The sequence below is a fragment of the Drosophila willistoni genome (assembly GCF_018902025.1).
Source record: "Drosophila willistoni isolate 14030-0811.24 chromosome 2L unlocalized genomic scaffold, UCI_dwil_1.1 Seg196, whole genome shotgun sequence".
Lineage (NCBI taxonomy): Eukaryota > Metazoa > Arthropoda > Insecta > Diptera > Drosophilidae > Drosophila > Drosophila willistoni.
The window spans coordinates 7,003,890-7,031,842 of NW_025814048.1; the positions used below are offsets into that span (position 1 = coordinate 7,003,890).

At 34.6% G+C, this 27,953-nt stretch overlaps 2 protein-coding genes across 23 annotated transcripts in view; both read left to right on the forward strand.

Moving 5' to 3' along the window:
• LOC6640620 (protein MTSS 2) overlaps positions 1-23,139 on the forward strand; it is a 52,109-nt gene extending 28,970 nt beyond the window's left edge. Inside the window, exons 3-19 of one of the 22 annotated variants that reach the window (XM_023174801.2) lie at positions 5,263-5,324; positions 6,502-6,575; positions 8,823-9,277; positions 9,339-9,596; positions 9,731-9,811; positions 9,969-10,292; positions 10,642-10,656; positions 10,852-10,963; positions 11,192-12,067; positions 13,631-15,169; positions 15,688-15,821; positions 15,990-16,310; positions 18,100-18,327; positions 18,700-19,075; positions 19,445-20,227; positions 20,861-21,015; positions 22,403-23,139. In XM_023174801.2, the coding sequence (XP_023030569.1) occupies positions 5,263-5,324; positions 6,502-6,575; positions 8,823-9,277; positions 9,339-9,596; positions 9,731-9,811; positions 9,969-10,292; positions 10,642-10,656; positions 10,852-10,963; positions 11,192-12,067; positions 13,631-15,169; positions 15,688-15,821; positions 15,990-16,310; positions 18,100-18,327; positions 18,700-19,075; positions 19,445-20,227; positions 20,861-21,015; positions 22,403-22,510 (5,901 nt within the window). In that variant the 3' untranslated portion in view covers positions 22,511-23,139. Of the gene's footprint in view, positions 1-5,262; positions 5,325-6,501; positions 6,576-8,822; positions 9,278-9,338; positions 9,597-9,730; positions 9,812-9,968; positions 10,293-10,641; positions 10,657-10,851; positions 10,964-11,191; positions 12,068-13,630; positions 15,170-15,687; positions 15,822-15,989; positions 16,311-18,099; positions 18,328-18,699; positions 19,076-19,444; positions 20,228-20,860; positions 21,016-22,402 lie in introns of those variants that run through there. The other 21 variants (XM_047010201.1, XM_047010195.1, XM_047010199.1 and 18 more) reach the window with 21 other exon arrangements.
• Positions 1,707-2,443, forward strand: LOC111518360. Its single transcript, XM_023174832.2, has 3 exons — positions 1,707-1,944; positions 2,012-2,185; positions 2,242-2,443. The coding sequence occupies exons 1-3, from the start codon at positions 1,717-1,719 to the stop codon at positions 2,410-2,412; spliced, it is 573 nt and encodes a 190-aa protein (XP_023030600.2). The 5' UTR covers positions 1,707-1,716; the 3' UTR covers positions 2,413-2,443.
• Positions 23,140-27,953: the final 4,814 nt, after the last annotated feature.

The following is a 27,953-nucleotide window of genomic DNA, read 5'->3' on the forward strand; positions in this document are numbered from 1 at the left end:
TTGTCAGCCAGTTATATAATATAGTTATATAACTTCACGGCATGTGTTTTTTTTTTTTTGTTTTAACCAAAAAAAGCATTTGAATGTATTCTTATTTTAAAATGTGGCTTGTATTTATTTTTTAAAAGCAATTATCGATAGTTTTGCGTCTTTATCAAGTAAAATTAAACAAAACTTGGGTTTAGTCTGCTTGAAAATCGATCAAATGAAATCGATCTAATAAATACATAAGAGTTTAAATCATAGGCAGCATGTTGCAAGTTCAAGAAGCATTAAGCTCTACGATCAGCACACTTTGGTAAAAAATCCAGAGTTATAATGGTCACACCATATCTTCAACGCAAAAACTAGTTGTGAATTTTAACTTTTCTGCAACAGAAAAGGTTGAAATTCAAAAAGTTCAAGTTCGAGACAAAAGCTTTTTCCTGATAGTTCAATTTGTTTAATTATAACGAATTAAATTTTGGTTTACTTTAAAAAGTGTTATAGCTCTACATACTTCGATACTTTACGAATCATATTTTTTGTCAGCCTTCAGATTGTATATCGAGATCCTCACAGGCTGCATTTTAAAGATTTTAAATAGAATACATAGTTTTTATGGCTTAAATGAGACGTAAAACAAAGCAATTTATATAATTTCTGCAATCGGTTGAACTTTTAAATGTTTTTGGTGTTTTTTTCAAACCAACATACAAAATGTACTTAAAAATGATTATGATATATTTTCTTTAAAATCTACTTTTATGAAATTATTCATTTTGTTGTTACATGTTGGCCATTTACTATTACAATGTTGCTGAAATTGGCCTAATTTTTAGATTTTTTGTTACACATATCATTAGCTAAAGAAAACTGAAAATGTTTATAGTCCATGTATTAATTTTTAATGATTTTTTTTACATTTGATTTTGATAATGATTAAACTAATGTTTAGTTGGAAATTACGTATACGTCGAGACTTATAACGGTTAAATTATATAACAAAGTCTGTCTTTTCTGAAAAAGATCGAATGAAAGTTCAAAGACATTATACCAAGATCATTAATTAGTTGCCTGAAGAAGTAGTCTCCTCAAATATTTGAGTTTATTTTTGCCGTATTTCGTTTTGGTTATCCAACGCCAACGCTGTTTATCTGGTCAATAGTAATGACAGCTTTGCGTGTGTGCGGCAATTGACCGACACGAGGCAAGTTTCATTCATAAAAACCAAACTAAAAAGAAGGAAAAAAAACTGCTACCAAGTCCAACTCAAGTCAAATCGATTCCGAGTCACGTCAGAGCTGCGAGATATATAAGTAAAGCGTTTTTTAGTCACAGGCCCCCACGCGAGAGAGCAAAAGACGCTTATCAAGTTGTCTTTGCAAAAATTGCCAAACATGTGGGTAGCGATTTGAGACATAAATACATATATAAAATATATATATTCCTATAAATGTATGCAGTTAGAGAATCGGCTTAAGTTATTTTATATTTTGGAATATTGTGTTTAAACTCCCACGCCAATTGGCGCAAATGGTATTTTTTAAATGTGTAGATATTTTGATTTGGAATCTACAAATTAAAGGTTTAACATCCGCTTCCTCTTCTAATTAGCTGCAACACCATAATTGATTAATGCCACACTTAGGGCACATTTATCTGATTAGAACTTTTCAATATATAGTAAAACAAATGGAGGAAAATTTTCAAAACGAAAAAAAAGGTGTTAAAACAATGAATTATTTGTTAATAGCCAGTTTAGTTTCTATGGTCTTTGTTTGTCAAGGCACCGACTATGAGTTTCTGTTAGATAAGGATATTTTTTACGAGTGTCCTGATAATAATTTGGGAGTCCTCGATATAGCCGATATGACCAATATGACTATGTCTGCAAATGGAGCAAAATTGCATGTGGAAGGCTCAATGACACTTAATTGGGACTCTAAGGCCACACGCTATGAGGTATTTCCTGTTGTCTATATTAACATAAACTCAAATCATAATCCTCAAACGTTTTTTTTTTTACAAGTTGACTGCTACTTTGCATCGCTTTAGTAATGGAGTCTGGGAATCACCTGTGATAACCGTCAAAGAGCAAGACTTTTGCCCTGTTATGTATACAAAGGGAAAGTATTGGTATACATATTTTCTATCCTATGTTTTAGATGAAGAAAAGGCAAAAGAACAATGCCTAAATTACGGTGTAAGTTTATAGTTATTTGTATTAAGATCTTCACTTATTAGTATATGTTTTTCCAGACGGTTTTAGCTTTCAAGCCACATGATCAAGATTGTGTATTCCCAAATGTATATGGCATGAATTTGTCGGGTCGTTATAAAATTAAAATAGTTATCGTACCCTATGAGGGTAAAAATATATTACAAGAACTATGTATGGAAATACGAGGTGAATTTGTGAAACGTAAATGAGGCAAATATGGATATTATTATTATATATAAAAATATTATATTATACATAAATATTGGTGGTGGAAATTTATGAAAAATATAAACATATTTTTTAATCAATGTAATCAATCACTGAACTTTTAATTACGTTTTGAAAATTTCACTTTCTTTCAATCATTGTCATTGTTCTTACAAAATGATTCCTAAAGAAAGTGAACAGACGGATATATTGATTGATTGTTCTTATTATAAAAGGTATTCGTAAAGGGTTAATTGTATTTATATTCTACAAGTTTATTGGCTTCTGAAAACCAAGAAAACTTTGACAGGCTTAAGTTGAGTGCAATTGACATTTTGCAAAAATAAACACAACAAAAAAAAAAACGAAAAATCGATTTCCTTTCCTTTTTTGTTTGGTTTTTTGTTTTTGCGTGTTTTATTTTTCTTTTTTTTGTATTCAGCTCAATGCACTCTGGTTGGCCCAAGCCCCAGACCTGAGTCGATTTGGCAATTGGCCTTTTGCTTACGAAATGTAAATTGCATTTTCGTCTCTATTCATTTTTATTTTATTTATTTGCAAAATGGGCATTTGCATTTTTAGCAAAGGTTTAAAATGCTGATAAGACCATGGCTATATACACATACATACATACTTATATGTATATACATATCAGATTAGCTATAAATGAACTTTTTCATTGAAGTAGCCAAGACTTGTGTTCAGCTTTTGCTATAGTTTTCTTTAATTTGGATTATCTATTTGAAATTCTTAGTTAAAAAAGGCGTTTTATCATTAGAATTTTCGCTACTTCGTTTTGCCAATCCTCTACTTCAACTTATAATTATATGATATGCATGGAATAGTGCTGTATTATCTACTACATATATTATTATAGTCTATTAAAGCAAATAGATGGGACTGAAAATAGGGTATACCATTTTCGTATAGCCTGACCCTTGTCTCTATTACAGTTCATTGCACATCAGTTTAGTATGTGTTTAACCCCTTCTACAATCAATTTCATTTCGATTCCCATTTACCCTCCTCCTCTTGCCCGGCTCAAAAATCAACCATTCTCTGCTAAAGAGTTGTTTTGGTTTCAATGTCATTTGTTGTGTAACTGAGAAGCATTTCAAAATGGTCAAAACAACTCGACACACAACTCGACGGCAGTTAAAAGCCCAAAACTCGTTTTCACTTTTATTGACCATTTGCGCTTCTCTACTTGCCATAATTATTTGTTGTGTGGAGAAGAGAAATAAAAAGCAAGTAAGTTTTGTGTATAAATCTTTTGCTACTTTTGTTTTTTTTTATAGTTTTGGTCTTTATGGCTTGACACTGAAACCTGAACAGAAGCCGCCGCAACTGGCAGCAATTGACATTGCCTCTGGGTTGCTCATCACTTTCAATCAACAATTTCTGCTCTCAGCGGGCGTTAATTTTTTTTTTCTTTCTTGTTGTTGCTAAATGGTTTTTAAATTAAATTCTAGCCCAGCATGTGGTTTGTAGTGTTTTGTGCCATCGAGGTGAATTCCATTCCAAATCAATAGAACATTTCTCACTTTTTTCTTTCGTTTTTATCATACTGAAAATTTTATTAATCATAAAATGCAGTCACAATCAACCACCACCAACTGACAGCCACGATTCAGCAATTGTGACTTATATTATGTATATTCATTGAATTTAATGAAATGAACAGACAACAAAAAGTCAAACTCAATTAGATTAAATCTTCACTCAGAGAGTTTGCATGAGTTTTGCCAATATAATAAATAACACAGCCCACATAACGAACTCATGTTTTTTGGGTGGCTGCATACACGTTTTAAATAAACAATATTTTGATTTGAAAATCTTGTTAAATTACACATTAAAATGATATACACAAAAGCAAGCAATGAACTTTGAACTCTCAAACAGTTGAAAGAGAGAAGATTCCAAGAGAGTTTAAAATTTTGTTGAAAACTTTCTTAAATCTTTTGGTGGTTGATCTTATGAGTGCTTTAACTATTTTGGCAACTTCAAATATGTTATGTACCTCATATTTTTTATTGGAATGTGTATAATAAGTCTGTATAACAGTCTAAACAACTTAAACACAAATAATTGTCTATTTTTGGAGGCAGCCTGTTAAATTGCTTTAAAAGTTATATGGCTCAAATCAAGAAATGTTTGTGTGTACATTGGGAATGTAATATGGAGAGCTTTTATTACAAATTCTATAACAAATTAAACTTTCAATTGTATATTTTTGGGGACACATTGTTATGTTTATTTAGTCTAAATGAAAATCGTTTTAAAAGTATAAAAGAAGTGCCACTAGCATTATAACTAGGACATAATTAAAAGTCTCTTATATATTTAACAATTCGTCAAGATTATTCCGAGCTTTGATTTTTGATGTTGCTTGATAAAAAATGAAATATTTACTTATACAATACAAAAAGTCCAAAGACATTTTTCACTTGAAATGAAATTCTTTTGTTTCGTTTGTTTTTTTTTTGTTTAGTGTATCCTTGGACAAATGTTTCTTTAAGTTTATTTGGGTATTAGGTCGGGACCTTTTTTGTTTATTTTTTATTGTGGGTTTCGTTAGACTTTAAGCCACACACGTACAACAACAACTACATACATATGTATGTAAGTGTGTGTGTATGTAATATGTAATTTGCGTCTTTTGATCGTCTTTTTATTTCATTCCCCCTATTGATTTCTGTTGCTGGAATGGAATAGGCAACATGAACAATTGATTGGCCCTACCCTTTTGTCTGTAGCCAGGATACAAATACATATGTTATTCAGCAAACCAATTTGTGACATTTTATTTCATTTCGATTTCCTTTCATTTCTTTTTCGGTTTCTTACAGAATACTTCACCACTTTGGGAGGATTTTGTGGCAAAGGCCAGCAAGTTGCACACATGTTTACGGTAAGTTGTGAAATTTTTCCTATACGAAAACAAAGATTGCGAAAACATTAGAACCAGGAGAAAACGAGCAATAAACAAACAAACCAAAGAATAACAACTACAAGAAGAAAGAACAACAGCAATAGAAGAAAACAAAAAGGAAAACATAATTTGTGCCTTTCATTTCCTACTCACCATGTCTATGATTATGTTTTTTTTTTATACCCTGTAATGGTTAGTCAAAGCGGGTATAAGAACTATTGTGAGAATTATCTACCAAAAGGAAAAGAAAGAAAAAAAGAAAGTCGATCTAAATTTATAGATCCATCTTTTATGTTCCCTTTTTGCCTTCTTTTTGAAACATATATGCACAAATTTTTAAATATAATGTGAAATATTGCAAATTTTGAAGCAAATGTTTTAGAAAAACAGAAGAAATAATTTAATTTCTTCGCTAGGTGCCGCTAATGTGGCATAGTGATACTAGACAAGTTTCTATCTGTCGGATATCTATTAGATTTTTTTAACTAAGCCATTTTTTAATATCAACAGCTTATGCTTAAATCAGAGTGAGAAGTGAATTCTGTTTCATTCGTTTACACTTTGAATTCCCATTCATGGAAATCTCTTTTCACAGGGTATTTCCAAATCGGCATTAACAAACTTTAAACTATTAAATTTTGTATTTCTCTGTTTTTGTCTTTATGGCCTCGGGACCTAACCTAACCACCGGGACCACCGACAACTCCCTCTAAATACATTTTGCATTCGTTTTGTTTATTTTTATTTCTTCGTTTCGTTTTATGCTCAAAGACTTTGGCCCACATATTGGCTGGCTGTGTGTGAGGCGGCAAATGTCTGACTATATAGCATACAGATTGCATTAATCATGGCAAAAACAAAATTAAAAAGAAAAAAACTGAGAAAAAACCTAAAAAAAAAACTTTAAAAAAAAATCATTAAGTGTTTGCTCAATGCGCTTGACACAGATGAAACCCAACCACTAACCCGCCACTTGAGAGAATCAGGGAAAGATACACAGAGACAGAGACAGAGACAGTGAGAGAGAGCGATGAGTCCATCCTCATTTAGAGACAGTTGGGTGCAGTCGTTTCGCCCACGGCTAATAAATAACTATATAATTTTTGTTTTGATCTTTTCTCTTTCTTTCTATATTTATATATATATACATTCATAGAGCTGCCATTCAGGCAATTGCCGCCTATTTGGATGCCTTCCAAAAGATTGCCGATGCGGCCACCAATTCAAGAGGTAAGTTCAAATTTTTATCATTGTTGTTGTTTCTGATTCACTATAGTTATGTACAGTGAAAATTCTTTTAAACGAACAGCAGTATGTGATCGATCAAATGGTATTTTTACTGTATTGTATACATATTTATCTGTCTGGGTTGGTTGCCCTGGGTAATTGTGTATATGTGTGTGTATTTTTGCTATAACTACATTCTCCTACATACCTCTAGACCCCCAGCCCACTCCCAAAGCTCCCTCTTCCTCTATTTCTTCCGGTCATCGATCTGATTTTCACACATTTCACGCTGTGCTCTCTCTTTCTATCTCTCTCTCTCTCTGCTCACGCACTATTTTTCTTTTTTGTTTTTGCTATTTTTACTATTTATTTATTGAGTGTCGACCACGCCGCCAACTGATTATGCAATGACCAATGCTCTCCACATGATAAGTAGATCTCCTGTGGGCGGAGGGGCAGAACATAGTCTTGGAAAAGAGAGAGAAAACACGTGAAAGAGAGAGCACAACTATAGACAGAGAGAGAAAGAATGAAGAGGCGATATATTTTGCACATTTTGCACGGTCAATGCTTTAGTTACAGTTACTTGTTAAATATGTAGATTCTAGGTTAGATTGCAAAACTCTGTGTATGTGTGTACAATGTACATGGAAACCTTTGACAGACAGAGAAATGTAATTAGAACCTTTTGCCCAAAAGGTCTCTTTTCGCATTGTCTTACTTTTGTGAGAGTGAGAAAGTAGAACCCCTATTTGTAAAAAGTTCAATTTAAATGTAAGAATTTGAAATTCAAATATGAAAAATATAAGAAAAATTATAAAAATCTACTTTTTGTGGCCCAAAAACTTTGCCGCCACTGTATATGTATACTGTGACAAATTAAATAGCAATAAAAGTCATAATGATAACAGTCTATTATAAAAAATCCAAATTTATCGCCAATATTTTCTCCTCAAACTTGTCAAAAAGAAAACATAAATAAACGCTGCACCTTTAAAGTTAAATTTCTTAGCCAGAAACCCTTCCAAACCTTAAACTTATGTTTAAGACTCTAAATTGTTCAAATTGTTAGGTGATTTCTCACTCTACTTAAGACCTTAGCTAAGTTCAGAGTTCATTGCGCTTAAAAATTGCTCATCTTAAAGTTTCTTTTATATAAAAATCATAGCCTCAAACTACAATTAACAAGTACAAATTTGCAAATCATTCATTTAAAGTTAAATAAATTTACTATTTTGCGATTTTCACCCACCATTTCAATCATTCATATCAAATTGTATTCTTTACTTGGCGTTTAGAATCAATTTTGTGCTTCTATTATAATGAACCATGACATTAGCATTTATTGATCCGACCAGTTTTATGGAAATCCAGTTCTATTCCTAACTGCATTAAGTGCATAACCACGTAATTCTAGCCACCCTTTAGCAGCAGTTGTTGGGTGTGTGTTTCAATGTGTACTTTGGCACTTACTAAATGGTTTCATTAGTTTTAGTGGTTACTTGGCACACGGCTCCTGTGCCAAACTAGAGTCACCCCTCACTTGAGACTCGAGCTGCTCGGTCAAGCAGCAGCACAAGTGTCAATTGTCCTTTTTGGATTTTCTTTTTCTCTCTATCTTACCTCTGTCCTTTATTTTTTTGAATGGGGGTGAAACCTAATAATTTGCACATGCTTTACTTTCCATGTGAAGTTTCTTAAAGGGGGTTGACAATAATAGTCCTAGTACATTTTCATTCAATTAACTGGGATTTTCTCAGATAGGCATCAGTTTTATATATATAGTAAGTATAATTTTCAGATAATTACATTTTGACTTTGAGGTAAATGATGGGGAGCAGCAGTCAGTCAGTCAGTCAGAGATAATCGTGCATGTTTGTGTGAATGTTTGTGTGTGTGTGTGTGCAAGAGATGATATGTAGAAACAGTTTGCCCAGTTTTCCTGGCATAATGGGCACACATAGACAAGAGACCGACTAAGACTAAGTGAAGACGATACGACAGATGACAGATGGGAAGACGGGAAGACCGGGTTACCAGGTTTGGCAGTGTCAAATCCGTAACCAAATCGTGCGACATGCAATCTTGTGCCTCCAAATTGAACATATCGTGCCATGGCCTAAACATTTCCGCCCATCAGTTAGTCAGAGTCAGTCAGTCGGTTCCCATTTCTGTTTTTTCATTCCCATTCCCAAACTAAGTAATTCAATTTGTCGTGTCTTGGTGTTTTTTTTTTGTTCCTCTTTGCAGGTGCATCAAAGGAAATTGGCACAGCCCTGACGCGCGTCTGTCTGCGTCACAAGGCGGTCGAGACACGTTTAAAGACCTTCACTAGCGCCATTATGGACTGTTTGGTACAACCGTTGCAGGATAAAATTGAAGATTGGAAACGTACAGTGGCCACCATCGATAAGGATCATGCCAAAGAGTATAAACGTTGCCGCAGTGAGCTCAAAAAACGTTCCAGCGATACATTGCGTCTGCAAAAGAAGGCTCGCAAGGGTCAAACCGATGGCCTACAATCTCTGATGGACTCTCACATGCAAGATGTGACATTGCGGCGAGCCGAACTCGAGGAGGTTGAAAAGAAGTCACTTCGTTCGGCCATGGTGGAGGAGCGTTTACGTTATTGCAGTTTTGTGCATATGTTGCAGCCGGTGGTCCACGAAGAATGTGAAGTTATGTCCGAATTGGGTCATCTACAGGTGAGAGAGAGAGCTACTAAAATCTAACAATTACTTAAACATTATTTCTATTGTTTTACAGGAAGCCATGCAATCTATTGCATTGGTAACCAAGGAGCCGAATGTTCTGCCGCAGGCCTCCGAGGAGCTTATACATGATGCCAAGGCCAGCATTAATCTATATCCAGAATCACCAGGCGGTGGTTCGGGTTCCCAGGGTGGCGGTTGCTCCAATTCCTTGGGTTCACGTAAAAGTTCCGTTTGCTCCATTAGCAGTATGAATAGCAGCGGTTCAAGCAATTCACCTGGTCATCATCACTATCAACGCTCTCTGTCGCAGGTGCGAAATCTCAACTACATATCACAGCGATTTAAATTGTTGTCCATTTTTTTTTTTTTTGTTACTTATACATATTGGTTTTCTCATATCGATGTTTATGAATATATATATTTTGTGTATTTTTATGTTTTTAGTTTGTAACGCCCGCAATTCGCTTGAAACCTGGTGAATCCAGTGATAGTGGCTTTTGCTCATCGCCAGCTCTAACAACACAGGTTTTCATTTGTTTTCCGTTTACTTTTTCTTTCTTACTTTTCTTTAATTGTCATATATTCTTTTTGTCCTTGTGTCCTTTAATCATACATAAGCAATATTTAAGATAATTCTGTAAAACGTTTACTTATAGAAGATTTTGAATTATATTTTCCTTAGGCCTCGACTTCAACTAATCAGACACATGCCGTTTCCACTTGGCCACCACATTCCCAGGACGTTGTGGACACTCTACCACCCACAGCAGATCGTCCACATACCATTTCCACGGCCTATGAGAAGGGACATCAACGTCCGCCATTGACTGTCTATACATTTCAAAATCCAGAGACCATACATGAATCGAGCGGTAGTGGTAATATGGTGGCTACCAATGGTGGTAGTAATGGTAATAATGGAAATGGTGGCAATGGATCTGGTCAAAATACACCAGCAACTCAGAAGTCTCCAGCTGCAACTCTAAGTCGGCCTCCTTTGCCTGTTGTAAGTATTAAATGGATTAAAGTTTAAACTGAACAAAAATTAAGTCAATGGGTAATATCTGATATAAATAGAAGTGAACATAACTGAAAATTTGAAATCTATACGCCCTAAAGTATGCTATAGTTTTTGGAAATCACTTCTATTCATAACAGACCAAATAAATTTAAGCAATGGGTTATATCTGATATAAATAGAAGTGAAAAAAGCTGAAGATTCGAAATTTATGCCCTCTAAAGTATGCTATAGTCGTTGGAAATCACTTCTATTGCATAACAGATATAGAAAATAGCTATTAACTTGTTATTAAGCTGCTGTTTTTTGTCATTTGAATGAAAATCAAACATTCTAGAAGCCCGCCCATGTGGTAAGTAAGCAAATGTGACCCAAATGTGTCCTTAAAAGTCAATACAACTACGCGCTCATTTGCATGCGCTCAATCCTAGTCTCCTAGCCTGCTAGTTAATGATTTTTCATCACCTTCATCTTGCATCAGAGGAAATTCAATGCTTTCTAAATGATTGATTCAATGTTTTCTAATTAATCTTAATCTCTGTTGCAGCGCTGCTCCTCATTGGAACGTCCTCTGTCTGCGCAGAGTAATCATCGACAGGGTAGTGGCAACTTGTTGCAACGTCAGTGCCCCTCGCCCATACCAGCTCATATCACTAAAGGTAAGTCCATCCAATATCCAAATCCCACATCCCTTACCTATGCCATCCCATTCACAATGTCTTTGTCTTTGTGTTTTATGTGCACGCTTGGCTAATTCTGGACTCTTACTAATAAACATGTTGTGACACTCTTTCCTCCTCATACTCGTCTGCCAACCATTATACCTTTCATCAATGCTTTACATCAACGCATGCTTTGCTCCACAATGCTAAATTCAATCAACACAGAGCTGTCCGCAGCCCATCATGCACAGCAGCAGCAGCAGCAACAATCACAACAGCAGCAGCAGCAATCACAACAACAGCAGCAGCAGACGGTACCGCCCACTTATGTTAACATGTCCGAGTTGGCCAACATGGCAGCTTTAAAACTAACGAACCAACAACAACAACAGCAACAGCAGCAGCAGCAACAACAACAACCAGCAGCAAAGCCATCGCCACCGCCTCTGCAGCAACAGAGTTCCATAGATTCTATAGGCTCGCAGCATTCCAATGATTCATCATCGGGCCAATTGCACCACCAACAGCAGCAGCACCACCACAATCACCAACACCACAACCAACACAATCCATCATTACAATTAGCCAGCACACGCTCCCATTCCATATCCTCGTCGGTGTCCTCGAATTCGCATCCTTCGATCGACTCTGCTGTGGCTGCTTCGCTTATGGGTCATCATAATGCCACCAATAGCAACACTACCACCACCACAACACCGTCCAGTGGCAGCTCAACGCCACAGAATCACTATTCCCCACTGTTAACTCAATCACCCACATCCACTGCTGCAGGTACACCCTCGGCTGCCAGTAGCACGGGCCTGGGTTTTGTCTATCAGGTGAATTCCCCGACACCGCCCACCAGTGAGATTCTAAAGATCACCGAGCAATCGGCTGGATCAGTCGACGGAGGGGAAACGGCAACCACAGAGACTGACGAAAGATCGCGTGCCTCCGTCTTGCAAAAGGCTTCAATGTTTGAAAAAGCAGCGGCAGCGGCAACATCGCCACCTCTGCCTGTTGGCCCTATTGCCGGTTCGGTGGCCCCCAATGGCGGTAGACGTTCCGAGGAGATGCGAGCAGCCGAACAACAGGAAATGGGTAAGTTTGAAAACTTTCATTATGTCGAAAATTCTAGAATTCTTGATATATGTGGAATATCTAAAAAAAATATTTATCTCAAATATATTTTAAATGATCTGCCACTTTTTTAAAAAAGAATAATATTTAATTGTTATGTTTATAAATATAAACTAAATACAGTTGTCGAAATAGAAGTAGTACTATGATTTGAAAGGTCTTTCCTTGGCTCATAAATCGGGTGCAAGTGAAAAGTATCACTTTTAAGGCAGTGTGCCAATTTTCAAACTGTGAAATAGACTAAGGCACACTTAGATTCTGATAATCTAAAATCGATTACTATCTAAGTAATCTACTAGTATCTACTAGTTAGAATGATATCGTTATTGTTCGCTTTCATATTGAAATGAAACAGTTAGAAAGCTGTTTTCAATTGGCTATTTGCCCTTGATTCTAAAACTTTTCCACTATAAAAGAATCTCTGTACGTTAATCTTGTTAAACCGAGGCATGTTTCCACTCTTGCCGACCTAAAATTTTAGATATTTTTGTATTGAAAAGTTTGTGAATAAATTATTAACAAAAAACTTGTTAAAAGCCAAGCCAAAAAGAGTTAATAGCACATGCCGACATCATTTTTGGTGACTTTAATTGGAGAAGTGGCCTTACCTATTTCGGCCACGCTGATTCCGAATACGAACTCGGTTTTTGCCCATCATATGAACCTAAAAGTATACTATAAAAAGTTACGGAATTGTTTTTCTTTTTATAGGATTGAAGAAATCAGACGTCAAATAGGTTATAGTCACCAAAGGAGGCATTTACTTTGTAAGAAGAAAATTATCTTATATCTCTCTTCGCATAACCACGACGGGGCTACTAAATAAAGAAATATTTAGCAAGGATCACCCATAGAAATTTTGTAGCCGGTGATGAAGTAGTAGAAAGGCGAAATATTTTAATTATGACGCAATCTTTAAAGTGTACAAAAATATACTTCCCATTCTTAAAGCAGATTTTAATTCAAAAATATATAGATTACAATTCAATTTCTATATAGTACATAATTCAATTAATAACCGTTATCTTTTTACGGTTGCATATTCCACATATATCGAATAAGTAATTCTAGAAACATTTAATTCCCACCTAAGCACCAACAGAGCACAAAAAAACATACTATATTCCATATGTATCATATATATGTATACATACAAATATTGAGATCCAATTTCCAGCTAAAACAATTTGTTGAATATAATTTTCGAATTGAATCCCCAAAACCCGAAATCAAACCATTTGCCCCGATTTATGTGTTCCCTAATTTTATTTCGTGAATACTTTTAACCCATTTATTTTCTTTGTTTTACTTTTTTTTTATATATTCCCCCTCGATTTCAACGAAACAAAACTACACACACACACACACAAAACCAATTATTTGATTTCATTTTCACAATTTCTAATTTTGTATAAAAACCAAAAAAAAAAAATCCAAATCTATATCATCTGTAAACTATATCCACACACACTGCACAACAACAACAACAACTACAAAATGAACACCAAATAATAATTTTAATAGACAAATCTTTCGAAGATTCAATACAAGCACTAAATAATTTAATTGGCGAATTAGACTCGTTTCAACGTGAGATCGATGAGGGCAAGGGCAAGCACAACAACAGCGCCAGCAGCAACAGTAACAACAACAACAATAGTAACAACAATGGCAGTCTGAGCAGCAGTGATAACAACAACATATTGGCCACCAGCAACATTGATCTCTGCGCCATTAGCAATCAAACAAATTCCAGCGGCTGTGGCACCGATATATCCGATACCAATTCCGATGAACATCTCCAGCAACATCATGATCATCGTGAGCAACACGATGCCAGCGATTCGGAGCTGAGTCGTTGCTATGTGAGCGAGACGAGTTCGCTGACCGCTGGCTATGAGAATCCCACATTTGCCCATTTATCCCGCGAAGATCATCCATATAACAATGGCAGCGTCGGAACGGGCTATGCGGGAGCCTCGGATACCATATCGTTGTGTGCCTCATCGGATAGCGTGTGTCTGGGTCAGCCGCGACATGCCTATGTGGATACTTGCAGTGATAGCGGTAGCGCTGTGGTTGTGATCTATGATCATCAAATCCCTAACACACCGGATGTGGAATTTGTTAAACAGAATTCCGAAATAGTTGTCTTACGCACAAAAGATCCACAATCGCAATTGCAAATGCACGAGATGCGTGAATTGCAGCAATTGCCAACGAATCTAGCCGGTTCACCAGAATCATCGCCAGATTCAACAAAACCATCCATGCAGCCGCCGACAGCAACTGTGGCGCCCGCTAAGCAGCGACTCTCCTCGTTTCGTGCATCCAGTGAGCAGCAGTTGCAGTTACTTGGACGCAGTAGTCCGCAAAGAGGTAAAGATAAGGTTAAAGATCAACAGCCAGGGACAATAGACGAACCAACGGTGAAACGTACCACATTGCCACCAAAACCAACCAGCCTTAGCATTTTCAATGGTCCTACTCCTCCTCCAACAAGTGATAAACCTTTAATACCAAGAAAATCGGATTTTAAAGCCGATTTAGATGCAAAAATACGCCGGCAAAAGCTAAAAGTTCAACAGCAATTGCAACAGAAGCAGCAGCAACAGCAGCAAGAACAACTACCACAGCAACTATTACAACAACATCAGCAACAAGCAACAACACACTCACCACAGTCGCCCCCAACAGCAAGAAACTGTAATGTCACTAATCAAGCAGCCGTTGTTATAACATCCTCATCATCCATACCATCAACCACAACATTATTGAACTCAAATCCAAATCATAGAATGCCAAACATAACAGCAACATTTAACCATAAGACGCCCACAACAACATCTGAACCACCACCACCATCATCATCATCATCATCTTCTACATCAATATCATCATCATCAATATCTCCATCAGTCAATGCTCTTGCCCCCGCTGTGCCCGCCAGACCACCTCAGCCACAACCTCAAACTCAGCCACTTTCAACTCCACCAATACCAATACCATCCCAAGCCAAGCCGTGTATTACGCCCAGGCCGGCCTCGTTGTCGTCTTCGTTGGGTTCGTTTCGATATATATTTTTCTTTTGTTCTGTTTCGTTATATTCTGTTTTATTCACATTAGTTAATTTTCCAAAAAAAAAACAAAAAATAATAAATAAAAATTTAACTTGGCTTTGGTTTCTAATATCTTCATTGAATCACAAATTTCATTCACCAACAACACTAGCAACAACAAAAACAACTGCACGTGTCTGCAACTAACTGCAATTGCTTAGCTAAAACCAATCAAAAAAAAACAATCACTATGCTGAAATTTCATAAAATATAAAATGCTTCAAATAAATGCTTTTTGGGTTCGGGCATCAAATTCTCAAATCTCATATGATCTCTCGTATCTCTTTCTCTCTCTCTGTTTCTTCGACTAACTGGTATTTAAATGGTGTCCTGTGTTTTGTGTGCCACCTATACATATGTATAATATATTCTTGTACATTACTGTGATTAATAACTCTGAATAATTAATTTTTGTAATTTATTTAGTTCCTGGCATTAATAATTTCTTATTATTATCCACAGGAGGAGGAGGCGGAGGAGCAATGGGCGGTGGTTCAACGCGCATAGCACGACGATCATCCATCAATCAGGCAAAACCACCGCCACCAGTTAGACGCAGTTCATCAGTCACACCCAGTCCCAATGCCACCATGGGGGTAAGTAAAATGCCACTTAACCAAAAAAAACTCACTTCAAATTAAGTCAAACTAATTTAGTTTTAACATAAGCTTAGTTCTTAAGATGGCTTTGTGTTTTTTTATGATTTCATTTTATTTTTATTTGCACCTAAAAACAACACAAAAAACAAAAACTCAAACTTTTAGCCACCACCAACAAATCTTCACTATCAGCAACAAGCACAGCTAAGCAGCTCCAGTGAGCATCTGCCGCCACCACCAGCATTTATGTTGGATGCTCATCATAATATAACACCGCCAATGCCAATGATGCCACCGTTAGCTTTGCCTTCGCCACCAACAAGTATGCCCAGTTCAGCATTGAAAGTATCGGAAACTGTAAGAGCATTGGCGGCCATGAGGCATCAGCCAGCTTCGCCAGTGGCTTTGAGGCGCATGCAACAACAACAACAACAGCAGCAACATCATCCGCAGCAGCCGCAACAACCTCAACAGCCTTTCATTCAGGTGTGTGCCTTAGTCTCTGGACTTGGGCATTTAATTTATAGGCTTGTGCTTGCATTTGATTTGAAAGTTTAGTGCCACGAAATTTGCTTCATTTAATAGAAAAAATTCGGCCATGCCGAAGTTTATATACCCTTGCAACGATGAAAATCATCACCCTTTATATCATATATATGAATTTCTACTTTTTTATAGTCATAGAATGGTTTTTAGAAATTGATCAAAAGTATCTCACTCTATATTTTGCACATCTATTGCACCTTATAAACATTTTAGTCAGTTTTGGCAATTTAGATTTAGCATAGAATCAATAAATTATAGCGATTGCTCACCTTATACAAAAAATGCCTGCTATAATGATGCCATTTACAAGGATATTCCATCTATTAGATTGTCTTCATACAAAATTATGTGGAAGCACAATCAGTTATAACGAATATCGGGTTTAACGAAACAATATTGCCGGTCCCTTCAGTATCCTTTTAACCGGCATCTACTATACCTTTATCTAGGCGTGTGCCTTTCAAATGTTTCTGGTGTTTCAAAAGAAATATTCTTTTGATGTAGGCTGAAATTTTTGAGGTGATGAAAGTGTTTTAATTACAATAGATGTTTTATATTAATTAGAGGTGCTGATGTCGCACCTGTACTTACTATCTGTCCATCATGTCAAGTTTTAAAAAAAAAAAGTCCTTAAATTTATTAAAGTAACTGCACTTACCTAATATTAAAACATCATTATTTTAACCTATTAATAAATTAGGTATAATTTAAAAGCAATTAAGAAAAAATCAAAGAGATACTTCTACTTTGCTATGGACATAAAATTTCATCTTTGGGTAGGGTGAAGTGTTTGAAATTTGCACCCATAAGTATGCTATACCGAGTCGAAGAATTTTTTTAAATTATATCTTTTTAAAAATTGTTTATCAGTCATGTTTTCAAGAGGACATTTAGAAATCTGTTTAAAATGTAATAGATTTTATGACTCCCTTTGTAATGTTTTGAGGGTACATATTTTATAATCCTAGATTTCCTAGAGGGAAGCATCCACTTTATCGAAATTGGAACGCAAAAAGAATCCACAAATGGTCGACGATTATATCCTTAACGATCACTCTATTTTTTTGATGACAGCTCTTTTGAGATTGGGAAGATCGATGAACACTAACTAAGAATTCTGTAAATAGATTTGCTCTCCTTGCTCCGATGATGACAAAGCGGCAAAGCGTCGCCATTGCCTTCCACTGCTTTTCTTACAGCTAATACTCCAAAGTCGCCTAAGATACCTCCAATTTTATTAAGTTTATTAAGTTGATTATTATTATTAGTAAATCTTGAATAGAAAAGCGCGAACAAAGTAAAAAATTAAGTTATTTAGTCCTTCATTTTATGGAAACCTGGTAATATTAATAGTTGTCCGATCTACTTGGCTCAATATTTTAACTACATTAAAGCTAAAATAAATACAGAGCTTCATCCAAATAGTTAAACTAAAACTAGTACCAAAAAGCAGGTATTCAATTTCATTAAAACCTTTGTAAGGGTATACAATTTTGAAAAGAAATTAAATGAAGCAATTTTCTTGGATAAACTTTTAACCTTTTTGTAAGCAATATAGCTTTATCTATGATTTTTGTTTTTATTCCTTTTCTTTTATCTTTGTAACTTATTATTTTCTTTTCATTTCACTTTTTGCATTTTGCTTTGCTTTATCCAACACCAATACACTCGTGCACACACTTGTTCAATCTATTGACACACCCACACACAAACACATACACACCCATAGTCCCTGCACAACTTTTCCCCGTCAAACGATGAAACCACCGACTATGAAGCTTACTATAATTCCTATATGGAGCTGCATGCCTATGCAGAGGCTGTGAATCAAGGTCAAAAGCCATACAACGGACAACAGCAGCAAACGCAATTGCATCCGCCTCCGCATCATAATCATCAGCAACCTTTGTCGCCTACACCGCCGCCCTATCATGCCCCACCACAGGCAGATGCACCTGTAAGTGACCAGCAGACAGTAAATCATCTATGTGGTTTGCGCTTTACTACTACTACTACTACTAACTAACCAACCAAGACTAGTCCAAACCAAACTTCAAAGGACCAATCATATGCATATAACTTATTTAACATGTCTAGATAATGAAAAAAAAAGAATTTAGCTTAAGTCCACCCCATTATCCATATACAGGACTAGTTTGTAATGTCATTTAGCTTAGTTTAGTGCATTAACATTTAGCTTTTGTCCATGGTAAAAACCAAAACATTGGAAACTAAAACCAAATTTGTTTAATTTATGCTTTATACTTTGTTTTTTTTTCCATCTCTCTCTCTCCATTTCTCATGCTGCACACATTTGCACTCGACACAGTCGTTCCGCACATCATCACCCGCCTCGGGAGGCAACAATGGCGGCGGCATTTATGCTCAACCCAAACTGGTCAATAGCATGTCCAGTTTTCGCACTAGCAGTCCAAGTCCAAATGGACATGCGGCAGCAGCAGCGGCTCACCCACTGCCACCGACACAGCCCAAGGCAAATCCGAATCTAATTGCACAGCTCAATGCACGACTCAACAGTAATAAGCAACATACTACTGATGGTGGAGGAGGAATCTATGGTAACCACCAGCAGCAGCAACAACAACACCAACAGCAGCAGCAGCAATCTGGAGGAGTTGTGGGCGATTCAATTTATATGCGCAGTGGCGGAATGTCGCATTTGCCACAGCAGCAACACTTTGACGGTAAATCTGAACAACAATCTCATAGAATTTACGCTAGTTTTGGCACCACATCATCGTCATCAATAACAGCAACACATCAGCAACAACAACAACAACAACAACAACAAGCAGCAGCAACATCATCATCATTATCATCAACATCTATTCTAACTCCAACTACTTCATTCAATGCTTTGCCACACTTTCCACTCTCATCATCCACATCATCGTTGCTCTCTAAAGTCACTTCATTCTCAAACAATTCAAACTCAAATTCATCGACAACAGCAGCCACGGCAGCAGCCAATTCGCATTATCAGCCACCACAAGCTCCACAATCTGCAATCAAAGATTTTGGCAATTATTCAAGTACATTTAATAAAAATTCAGCAGCTGCCCAAGTCTCAAGCCTGCGACAGGCCCCACAGCAACATCCCCATCAACAACAACAACAACAGCAGCAGCAGCAACAACAACATTATACTTGCCCACCACCTCTAGAAGATCCACCACCACCGCCCATTTATTCGGCTGGCTCTTCGGCCACTATGCCCAAGAAAATGCCACGTGCTGCCCATGCTGGACAGAATGCTTCACATATGATGAGCGCCTATGCTGCCTCTGGGTCTGGATCGACAGCAACATTGCCAAAGAATATCATACAACAGCAACGATTACAACAACAGCAGCAACAGCAGCAGCAGCAGCAATATCAACAGCCACAAGGTATAGGCAATGGCAATGGACATCCTAATCAGCGTCCACAATTGCCATTACCGCAACAGCAACAGAAACTGCGAGCTGCACAACAGCAGCAACATTTGATGGACCAACAACGGCAACCGCCCATACCCTCACGTCATTCCAGTGTGCAGCAAAAGATATTCGTCTCAACGAATCCATTTATACAGACAACAGCCGTCAAGTTTCATTCGCCTTCGGCCTCGCCCACTTGTGGCTCACCGGTAACTGGATCCTCTTTGGCTAGCATTTATGCCACAACCGCGCGTGGTAGCCATCATCATCAACAGCAGCAACAACAGCAACTACAACAACAACTTCAACAACAACAACAACAGCATTATTATCGCGATGTTGCTGGGGGCAATAGCAATGGCTACAACAATCACAATGTCCATGCCCACACCCACAATGTCCATGCCCATCATCCAAGTGAGCGCCCTGTTTGATTTCCATTCGATTGCAAAATGAGCTGAGCTGTGCCTGCCCTGTGTTTTGATTTTCAATACTTATATCATTTTGTTTTCTTTTTTTTTCTTAATGTTTTTCTTGCTGATTGTGTGAAGAGCAAAGCCCAAGAAAATCAAAGAATTGATTACCATTTTTTTCAGTTTTCTTTTAGTTTAACTTAGTTAGCGCATGTTGCTACTTATTGTTGTTTCTTTCTTTCAATTGGTCTTGTGTTGTTGCCGTTTTATTTATTTTAACTTTGGTTTAACCTTTGCTTTTAAGATGGGCGAAAATCTGGTGGGCCAAACTCATTGTCCCATATCAACTTTTCCAATCATCACAAAACCATTTAGCACTTATAGAAAAAAAGAAAATTATAAAAAACCAAAAAATATTGTACATAATAAGCTTACATATTTATATATTTTGAATTTTCTTTAATCTTTTTCTTTTGCATTTCTTTTAATTGCATTTTGATTTGCTTTTTAAACAAATGAAAACAAAAAATTCCTACAAAATCGAATCAAACTTATGATTTTTGCTTTATTTATTTGTTCTTTTATGCACCACGTCTGCCTATCTGCCTATATGCTGCTGCTGCCTTACGAATCATAGACTATGCCACAAATAGCACAAATATTGAAAAGACTGGCAGTATAAGGGCCAAAACAAAGGCTGAATTCCTTGAGAATCTCAATGCTAAATTGGCCAAGCAAGGCATGTCTGGACGTGCATTTGCCGTACGTAATCTCATCAATAGTAAGGCCTTGGTAAGTAAATAAACAAAAAGGATATACATACATATCTCTCTCATTCTCTCTATAAATTGTATGTATTATACAATATATATTATACTATGTGTGTTAGATTTATCAAAATCCACAAAAACTATCGCGTCCCAGTGCACAATATCGTAGACCACCCACCTATCCCACAAACACCTCTACACCACCAACCACCAACACCATCAGCACTTGTGATGAACAGTGTTAAGGTATTTTTTTGCTTTAGAATGTTTATTTGTTCGTTTTTGTTTTACTTTGGTTCTGATCGTTTCTTCGATCTCCGTTTCTAATTGCTTTTCTGTAAAAAACCGCAAAAAATACTAGGCCAAGCTGGCATTTAATATCCTCTTTTTTACTTCTAACTGCTGATGGAATGCTCAAACTAATCTAAACTAAATTTAACTTTTTGCACTGAGGAATCTAAAACGACATTTAGAGGATATCTTGATAATTAAAATAGGAACAGTTACTACATAATCAAAGCTTGGGATACGATTTATATTTTTTTTCGGGTTCAACATTAATCTCTTGAAGTAACTAAGTGCTATAAATATACAAATATGGTAAACTCACTTGAGATTCAGATCTCTCTTTAGCTCTTTTCGTTGAACTGTTTGAATATGAACCAACATAAATTGATTTGATTTTTAGTTAACTAAATGAGAAAAAACGAAGTACACTTTTTTGTTCTACGGATCCCTAACTACCTGAATCGACAAAATATTTTAAAACCATGAAAAGTGGTTAGGAACATTAGCTTTTATATAATTTTTTTAAACTCAAAAAATCCAGCTTTAAATTTCCAACGCAGCTTTAAAGTGGTCTTCTTTGTTGGAAGCCTATTTGGACCCTCTTTAAATAATTATATTAACATGATTATATTATCCAATTGATAATGGAATTATTAGAATTGTGGTTTGAATTGAATTAAGAACCAATTAAAGATTGAAGAAATTTTTTCTTGGCACGAAAGCTGTTTTTAAAGTTCTCCACCCAAAAGTAAGAAAAGTTTTTTATTTATTATTATTGTTAGTTTCACTTTACCAAATTATTGTCCTATAGCCTTAGGAGACGATCTATTTTTTTTTTTTAACGAAATCTGATATATTTTTGTTCAAAGTAAAGCATACTTTGAGTTCATTGTACATTTCTAGTGGTAAACTTTAAAGAGTAAAAAAGTGTTTATAAAATATATTAACATAAATTGGTGATAATTCAGTTTCTTGGACAGGTTAAATCATCTTAATCCCAAGCTAAGAAGAATAATATTATACCAGACGCTTTACTTACAAAAAATAATCCTCTTCCTATAAATAGGTATAAAATTAAAAGGAATATATTATAATTAATGTTTTTCTTTTACATTTTTTAGCCGGATCCTCGTATTTGTCATGAGTCGCTGATGGATCAAATAAAACGCGGAGCCCCCTTGAAACGTAATCAGAAGATTAATGATCGCAGTGCTCCAAAAATACATTAAATTGATGGTCCCACTCTAATCCCCCAATCTACCTTATACTAAATTGAATAAGCTTAAACATTTATTTATTAATATTAACCAAATAAAAATAATAATCGAATGAGGCGTAAAGAGCCAATAACAGCTGCTCGATTGCAGTTGTCGGAAGGCAAAGATTTATAAAGAGTTTTGGTTTGAAACTGAAAACTTGTCGAAGAAGAAAGAGAAACTAACTATACATATGATAAATCTATAATATCTATATATATACAATACAATAGAATATATGTATATCTATATATAATATTGAACTAATCGACAGCCGTAATGAAATGGCATTTCTACACCGCAAAAATGAAAGTGAAGATCGTTAGACACAGTTTAATTTCGTTTGCAAAAATTATTATAAAACATTTAAAAATCTCGAATTTACTTTTAGTAACACACTAAACACCTATACACACATACATACACACATACTTATTATAAAAGATAGATATATCCTATTATCATATTTATAATTTTCCCATACTACTTGTTTATGTAAATATATATATCTATTATGGTTTAAATGAACAATACGAAACTAATCTGACGCCTAAATAAAAATGGAATACAATTTGAAATATTATCATTTTCTTATACATAAATCATTTGGTTTTCTTCTTATTTCATAAACAATTTATACAAACAATATATCCAATGGCAATTGCAAGTCAATTTGGGCAAAAAGTTTATACAATATACAATTCCTATATACTCGTAGATATTCTAAGTACATGCAACATATATTTAAAATGGAAAACCCCAACTGTAACTATATATATATGTATTATGGTTCTTCTGCTTTTCAAATTGAACCGACTTTACTGCCAACCAGCAAGCAAAAACCAAAAAAATCTTACTGAACTCTTGGAATTCGGAATTGTTGATATTTCGATTTTTAAAATGCAAAACTTTTACTAACCCATAATCGATTTTAAACATCTATTGATAATGATCGGCAATTCTAACCAATTAAAAACCGTATTCATTTTTATATACTAATATATATAAAGATCTATATATATAGAGATTTTTTCATATCAAAAAGCTATATATTAGTAGAAACATTTCCATTGGACTGAATCGTTTTTTAAATTCTACTATAATTATCAAAGATTCTAACTTTGGCTGTGCCGATGTTTCTATACCCTTGCAGTCTTTATCCTTAATATTTTCACATGTTTCACTCGTTTTATCTCTAACTCAATTTATCAATGCACAGACAAAACCGCGATTGGCACGCATACGCATACAGAGCCGATTTGTGTTGACTGTAACTTGTGTTATATATATATCTGAAGTTTTTCAAATTTTAGTAATTTATGTTTTATAACAAAAACTATAATTTCAGTTAATTTCATAGGGACACTCCAACTCCTTCATGTATTTTTCGTATATCATTAAATTATATAGTTGTCCGATCTGGATGATTTTTGCTCAAATACCAAGTTTCCTTCCAACAGCATTCCAAATGGAGACGAGAAGTTGATTTCCATAGATGGACGTACAGACGGACACGGCTATATCGACTCAGTTTCTAATGCTGATCAAGAATATATATACCTAATAAGATCTCTTTCTCTGCGCTAAAAACATTTGACGAATTTTATAATATCCTCTGCAAGGGTGTAAAAAGAATAAATAAATTGTCATTTTAAATGCAACAACAGCACAAAAACCACAAAACTGACTAGTCTAGAGAGCAGAAATATGAAAATTCCCACTATATAATCCAAACCCCAAATATCATTTGATTTCATATCAGTTTTAAAACTAAAACCCATAAAGAACGGGGAGAGTCTCCACCCTAAAATAAATATACTTTGCATTTTAATTATTTAAAATCTTAAAGTTTTTTGATAAGTATATAATGAAATATACATATACATATATAACCTATAATTCATCTATATGCTATATAAACTATATAGTTAACAACCTTTTTAAATATTTACAAAATATTTTGTATATATATAAGAAATGTGCTTTTTTTAAGGCTTTCACCAAAATTTAAAAAAAGAAAAGAACTTGTAACCAAAAATAAAAACAAAAATGGCAATAACTAAACTATACTGAGAAAATCGAAGGAACTCCATTAGTCTAGAGACCATATATATACATATATATTATATATGATAAATTTGAGGCATAAAGTAATATATTTTTTTGGCCGATCAATTCTATAAGCCCAAACATCCACACACACACACACACACTTAAGACACCACGTAAACACATTTACACACAAACGTATTCTTATAATCGTAAAAGGAAAAAGTTAATTAACATAGAACCTATGCAAAACAAAACAAAAAAAAAACAATTATTTACAACAATTCTAAATGTTAATCTTAAATGTGTTTCTGTGTGTTAAAAAAAAAAAACAAAAAAAAAGAAGCAAAGTTGTATTGCGTATTTTTGAATTCATTTGCATTTAGACATGAGAAACAATAACAAATACAAATACAAAAAATAAATGTAAACGCATTAAATTTACTAAGTATTTGATTTAATCTTTTATGGGGAAAATTACTTCAATTTCATTAATAATTTTACTAAACTGACACGGTGAACTCAACTTATCTGCCAGAACTCACAGCGCCCATCGATCAGTAAATCACCTACCTATGTATTTCTCTTGTTTCTTGAGAGGGATATCCCGATAGTTAATAAACTTTTTGTGGGCAGTTGCTCTCTAATGGATTCATTGGTCCATTGACGAACTTCTACTTATATAATGAACATAAAGCAGCCGGAAAGTCTAAATAATACGCTAAAAATTTTTTCATGGACCTTAATTCATCATCGACTTTTCCAGTCATCGAAGGCCTTTTTATTTGGCTTTTTCGATTCGGACTTGTGTTTCAGTCGTGGGTTTAGATTTAGCATCATTCAGCATGCTCAAAGATAGTTTTTTGGTACAAATCGAAGATATTTTGAAATATCACATTTTAACTTAAAAGACAAGCGAAATTGTTAAAAAAGATTCTAAGAGATTTTGTCACGATTTTGTAGCTTGCTTGAAGTTTAGATCCATATCCAGAACCAGACTTATCTGTTGCAGTTATAAATTTACCTACATATGTCTCAATTTTCTTATACTTAGGTATGCACTTTAGTGAAAAACTCTTATATTTCCGCCCAAAAGTATGAAACAACTTTGAAAATAACAGAAAAAGCTTCTACTGAAAGCTTAGCAATTCAAAAGCTTTTATGCCATGGGCGTGTTCTGATACTTTACGAGGGGGACAAAAAAAGAAATGAAATTAAAATGTCTTATTTGTTGTTTGAAATAAGTGGTAAATGCAATTTGAAAAGAGGAAGGAAAAACTACAAAGCAAGATTAACCAAATTAACTAGATGGATATGTATGTATATTCCACACGACTAGTACAATAGGAAATATAAATAAAGGATTTTCAGTTGAATTGGGGATATACAAGCTTTAGCATGATTTTGCTTGCAAAGTTCATCTTTAAATTCTTATTATCGATTTTCAATTTGCATAACTTTAGCCTCTTCTAACATTCCCCTTCTACTTTCTTACTTTCTTTTACAGCTAAGTTTTCTAATTTACGTTAAAAATTTTCTAAAGTTTCTTTTAAATGTTATGTTACTCCTGACAAATACTCATATTGCCATTATTAGCTACATATGTCAATTTGCTGATGTACAAGTGTCTTTTGTAAAACTACTTTAGTTGGTTGGTCTTCATTATTCGAATGATTGTAATGTTCGTATTTTGTCATTTATCTCAATTATAAATGGGCACTCAAAAAAAAAAAACCAAATGCCAAAACACACCTTGAGAAAGATTGAATCTTATTGCTCTTAATTGATGCTAAGGATGTTCTTAGGCAAGTGGTTGTTTTGAAGGTTGTTATAAAAATCTTCGGATTTTAGCGAAACAATAAATTATTGCAAATAATTTTAAAATATTATGCATATATTAATAATGAATTTAATTTGATTCAAGAATATTAAACATTTTAATTTTTTAATTTAGTTTTAAAAGTCTTTGAACGAAACAGTTTAATTCCTACATTGTTTTACCATTTTATTTTATTATTTTTAATTTGTAAGTAATTGTACATAAATAAGATGATTTCAAATGATTTTCAACATACTCAATTCCGAGGAATATTTATATAGTCATTTCAGAAGCCGAAAACTTATACACATAAACCTAATTTCCAATCGGATGGAAATTCATTTTTACTTTCTCCACTTTTATCTGATATTAAAGAAGTTGTTGAGATGAGTTGGCGGAATCCAAGAAAAAGGAAGAAACCACAAAGTGGAAGAATACTTTTATGATTCATTTTTGAAAATATTCAAAAATATATATCCCTTACATGCAGAAGCAAGTAATGTGAAAGAATATAATTATCAAAGATAGGTTTGAAAATGTATTTTATTCATGTTTGATAATCAGTTATAAATCTGCTTCATTTAATATAAAATATTCACAAGCAGATCTTCATAAATTGATTGAGGCGGAAAACCGACAACAGAGACGCCGCCATCAAACCATACCTATAGAACTGCTTCTAGTTAGCCACCTTACAAAAAGTATCTCAGAGCTAAAAATTAAAATGCTGGACTAACCATATTTGTGCCGTCGTACAAAGACAAGACAAATTTCTAATATTTCTAAAATTCCACTCATTTTTATGTCTTCACTCATTTTTCACATGACTTTAGAATTTTATGTTGCTAAATTTTTGAGTTCTCAGATTGATTTGCTTATGCTGGCAATATTTCCATTGTTTAACACAAAGTGTCACACTAAATCCTACAAAAATCCCACTGACGCAATATTTCCTAATCTTTTCATACGTAGCTAAATGAACTTTGTATGCGGAAAACTTCTTGAAAATATTTTTTAGTTCAATATCAAAATATTTTGCCTCTTAGAACAATTGTTTTGCTATAAAAATTGAAACATTTTATTTTAAAACTTGAATTGAGGAATATTTAAAAAAATATTTACATCAAAAAGTTATATATGAAATAGATAGAAAGTAAGGTAAATGTTGCAAATACATTGCCTTGTTCTTGCAGGTTTTGTTGTTATAATCATTATCTAATGTAAAATTTATATAAAATATCTTTGAGACAAAGAAATGTATTCACCTTAGATTAAAGATTTGTTTCGACCAGTGATTGGTCATCACTTTACGTTTTGTTTCTCATAAAGAGATTTATGAGTTAAATGAATATCAATTGACTTCATTAAATTGTTAAATTCTATAATTTTAATGAGACGAACGAGAGCAGCAAATGCATGCACATCTAATACTATATGAAGGAGCCGGACTTAAACTTAGGCAACTTGTCCGAAATGCAAACCAACTAACGAGGATTATAAGGCGATGTCTAGCCAATTGCAATGGCTTTTTGCTTTGATGTAAAGTGC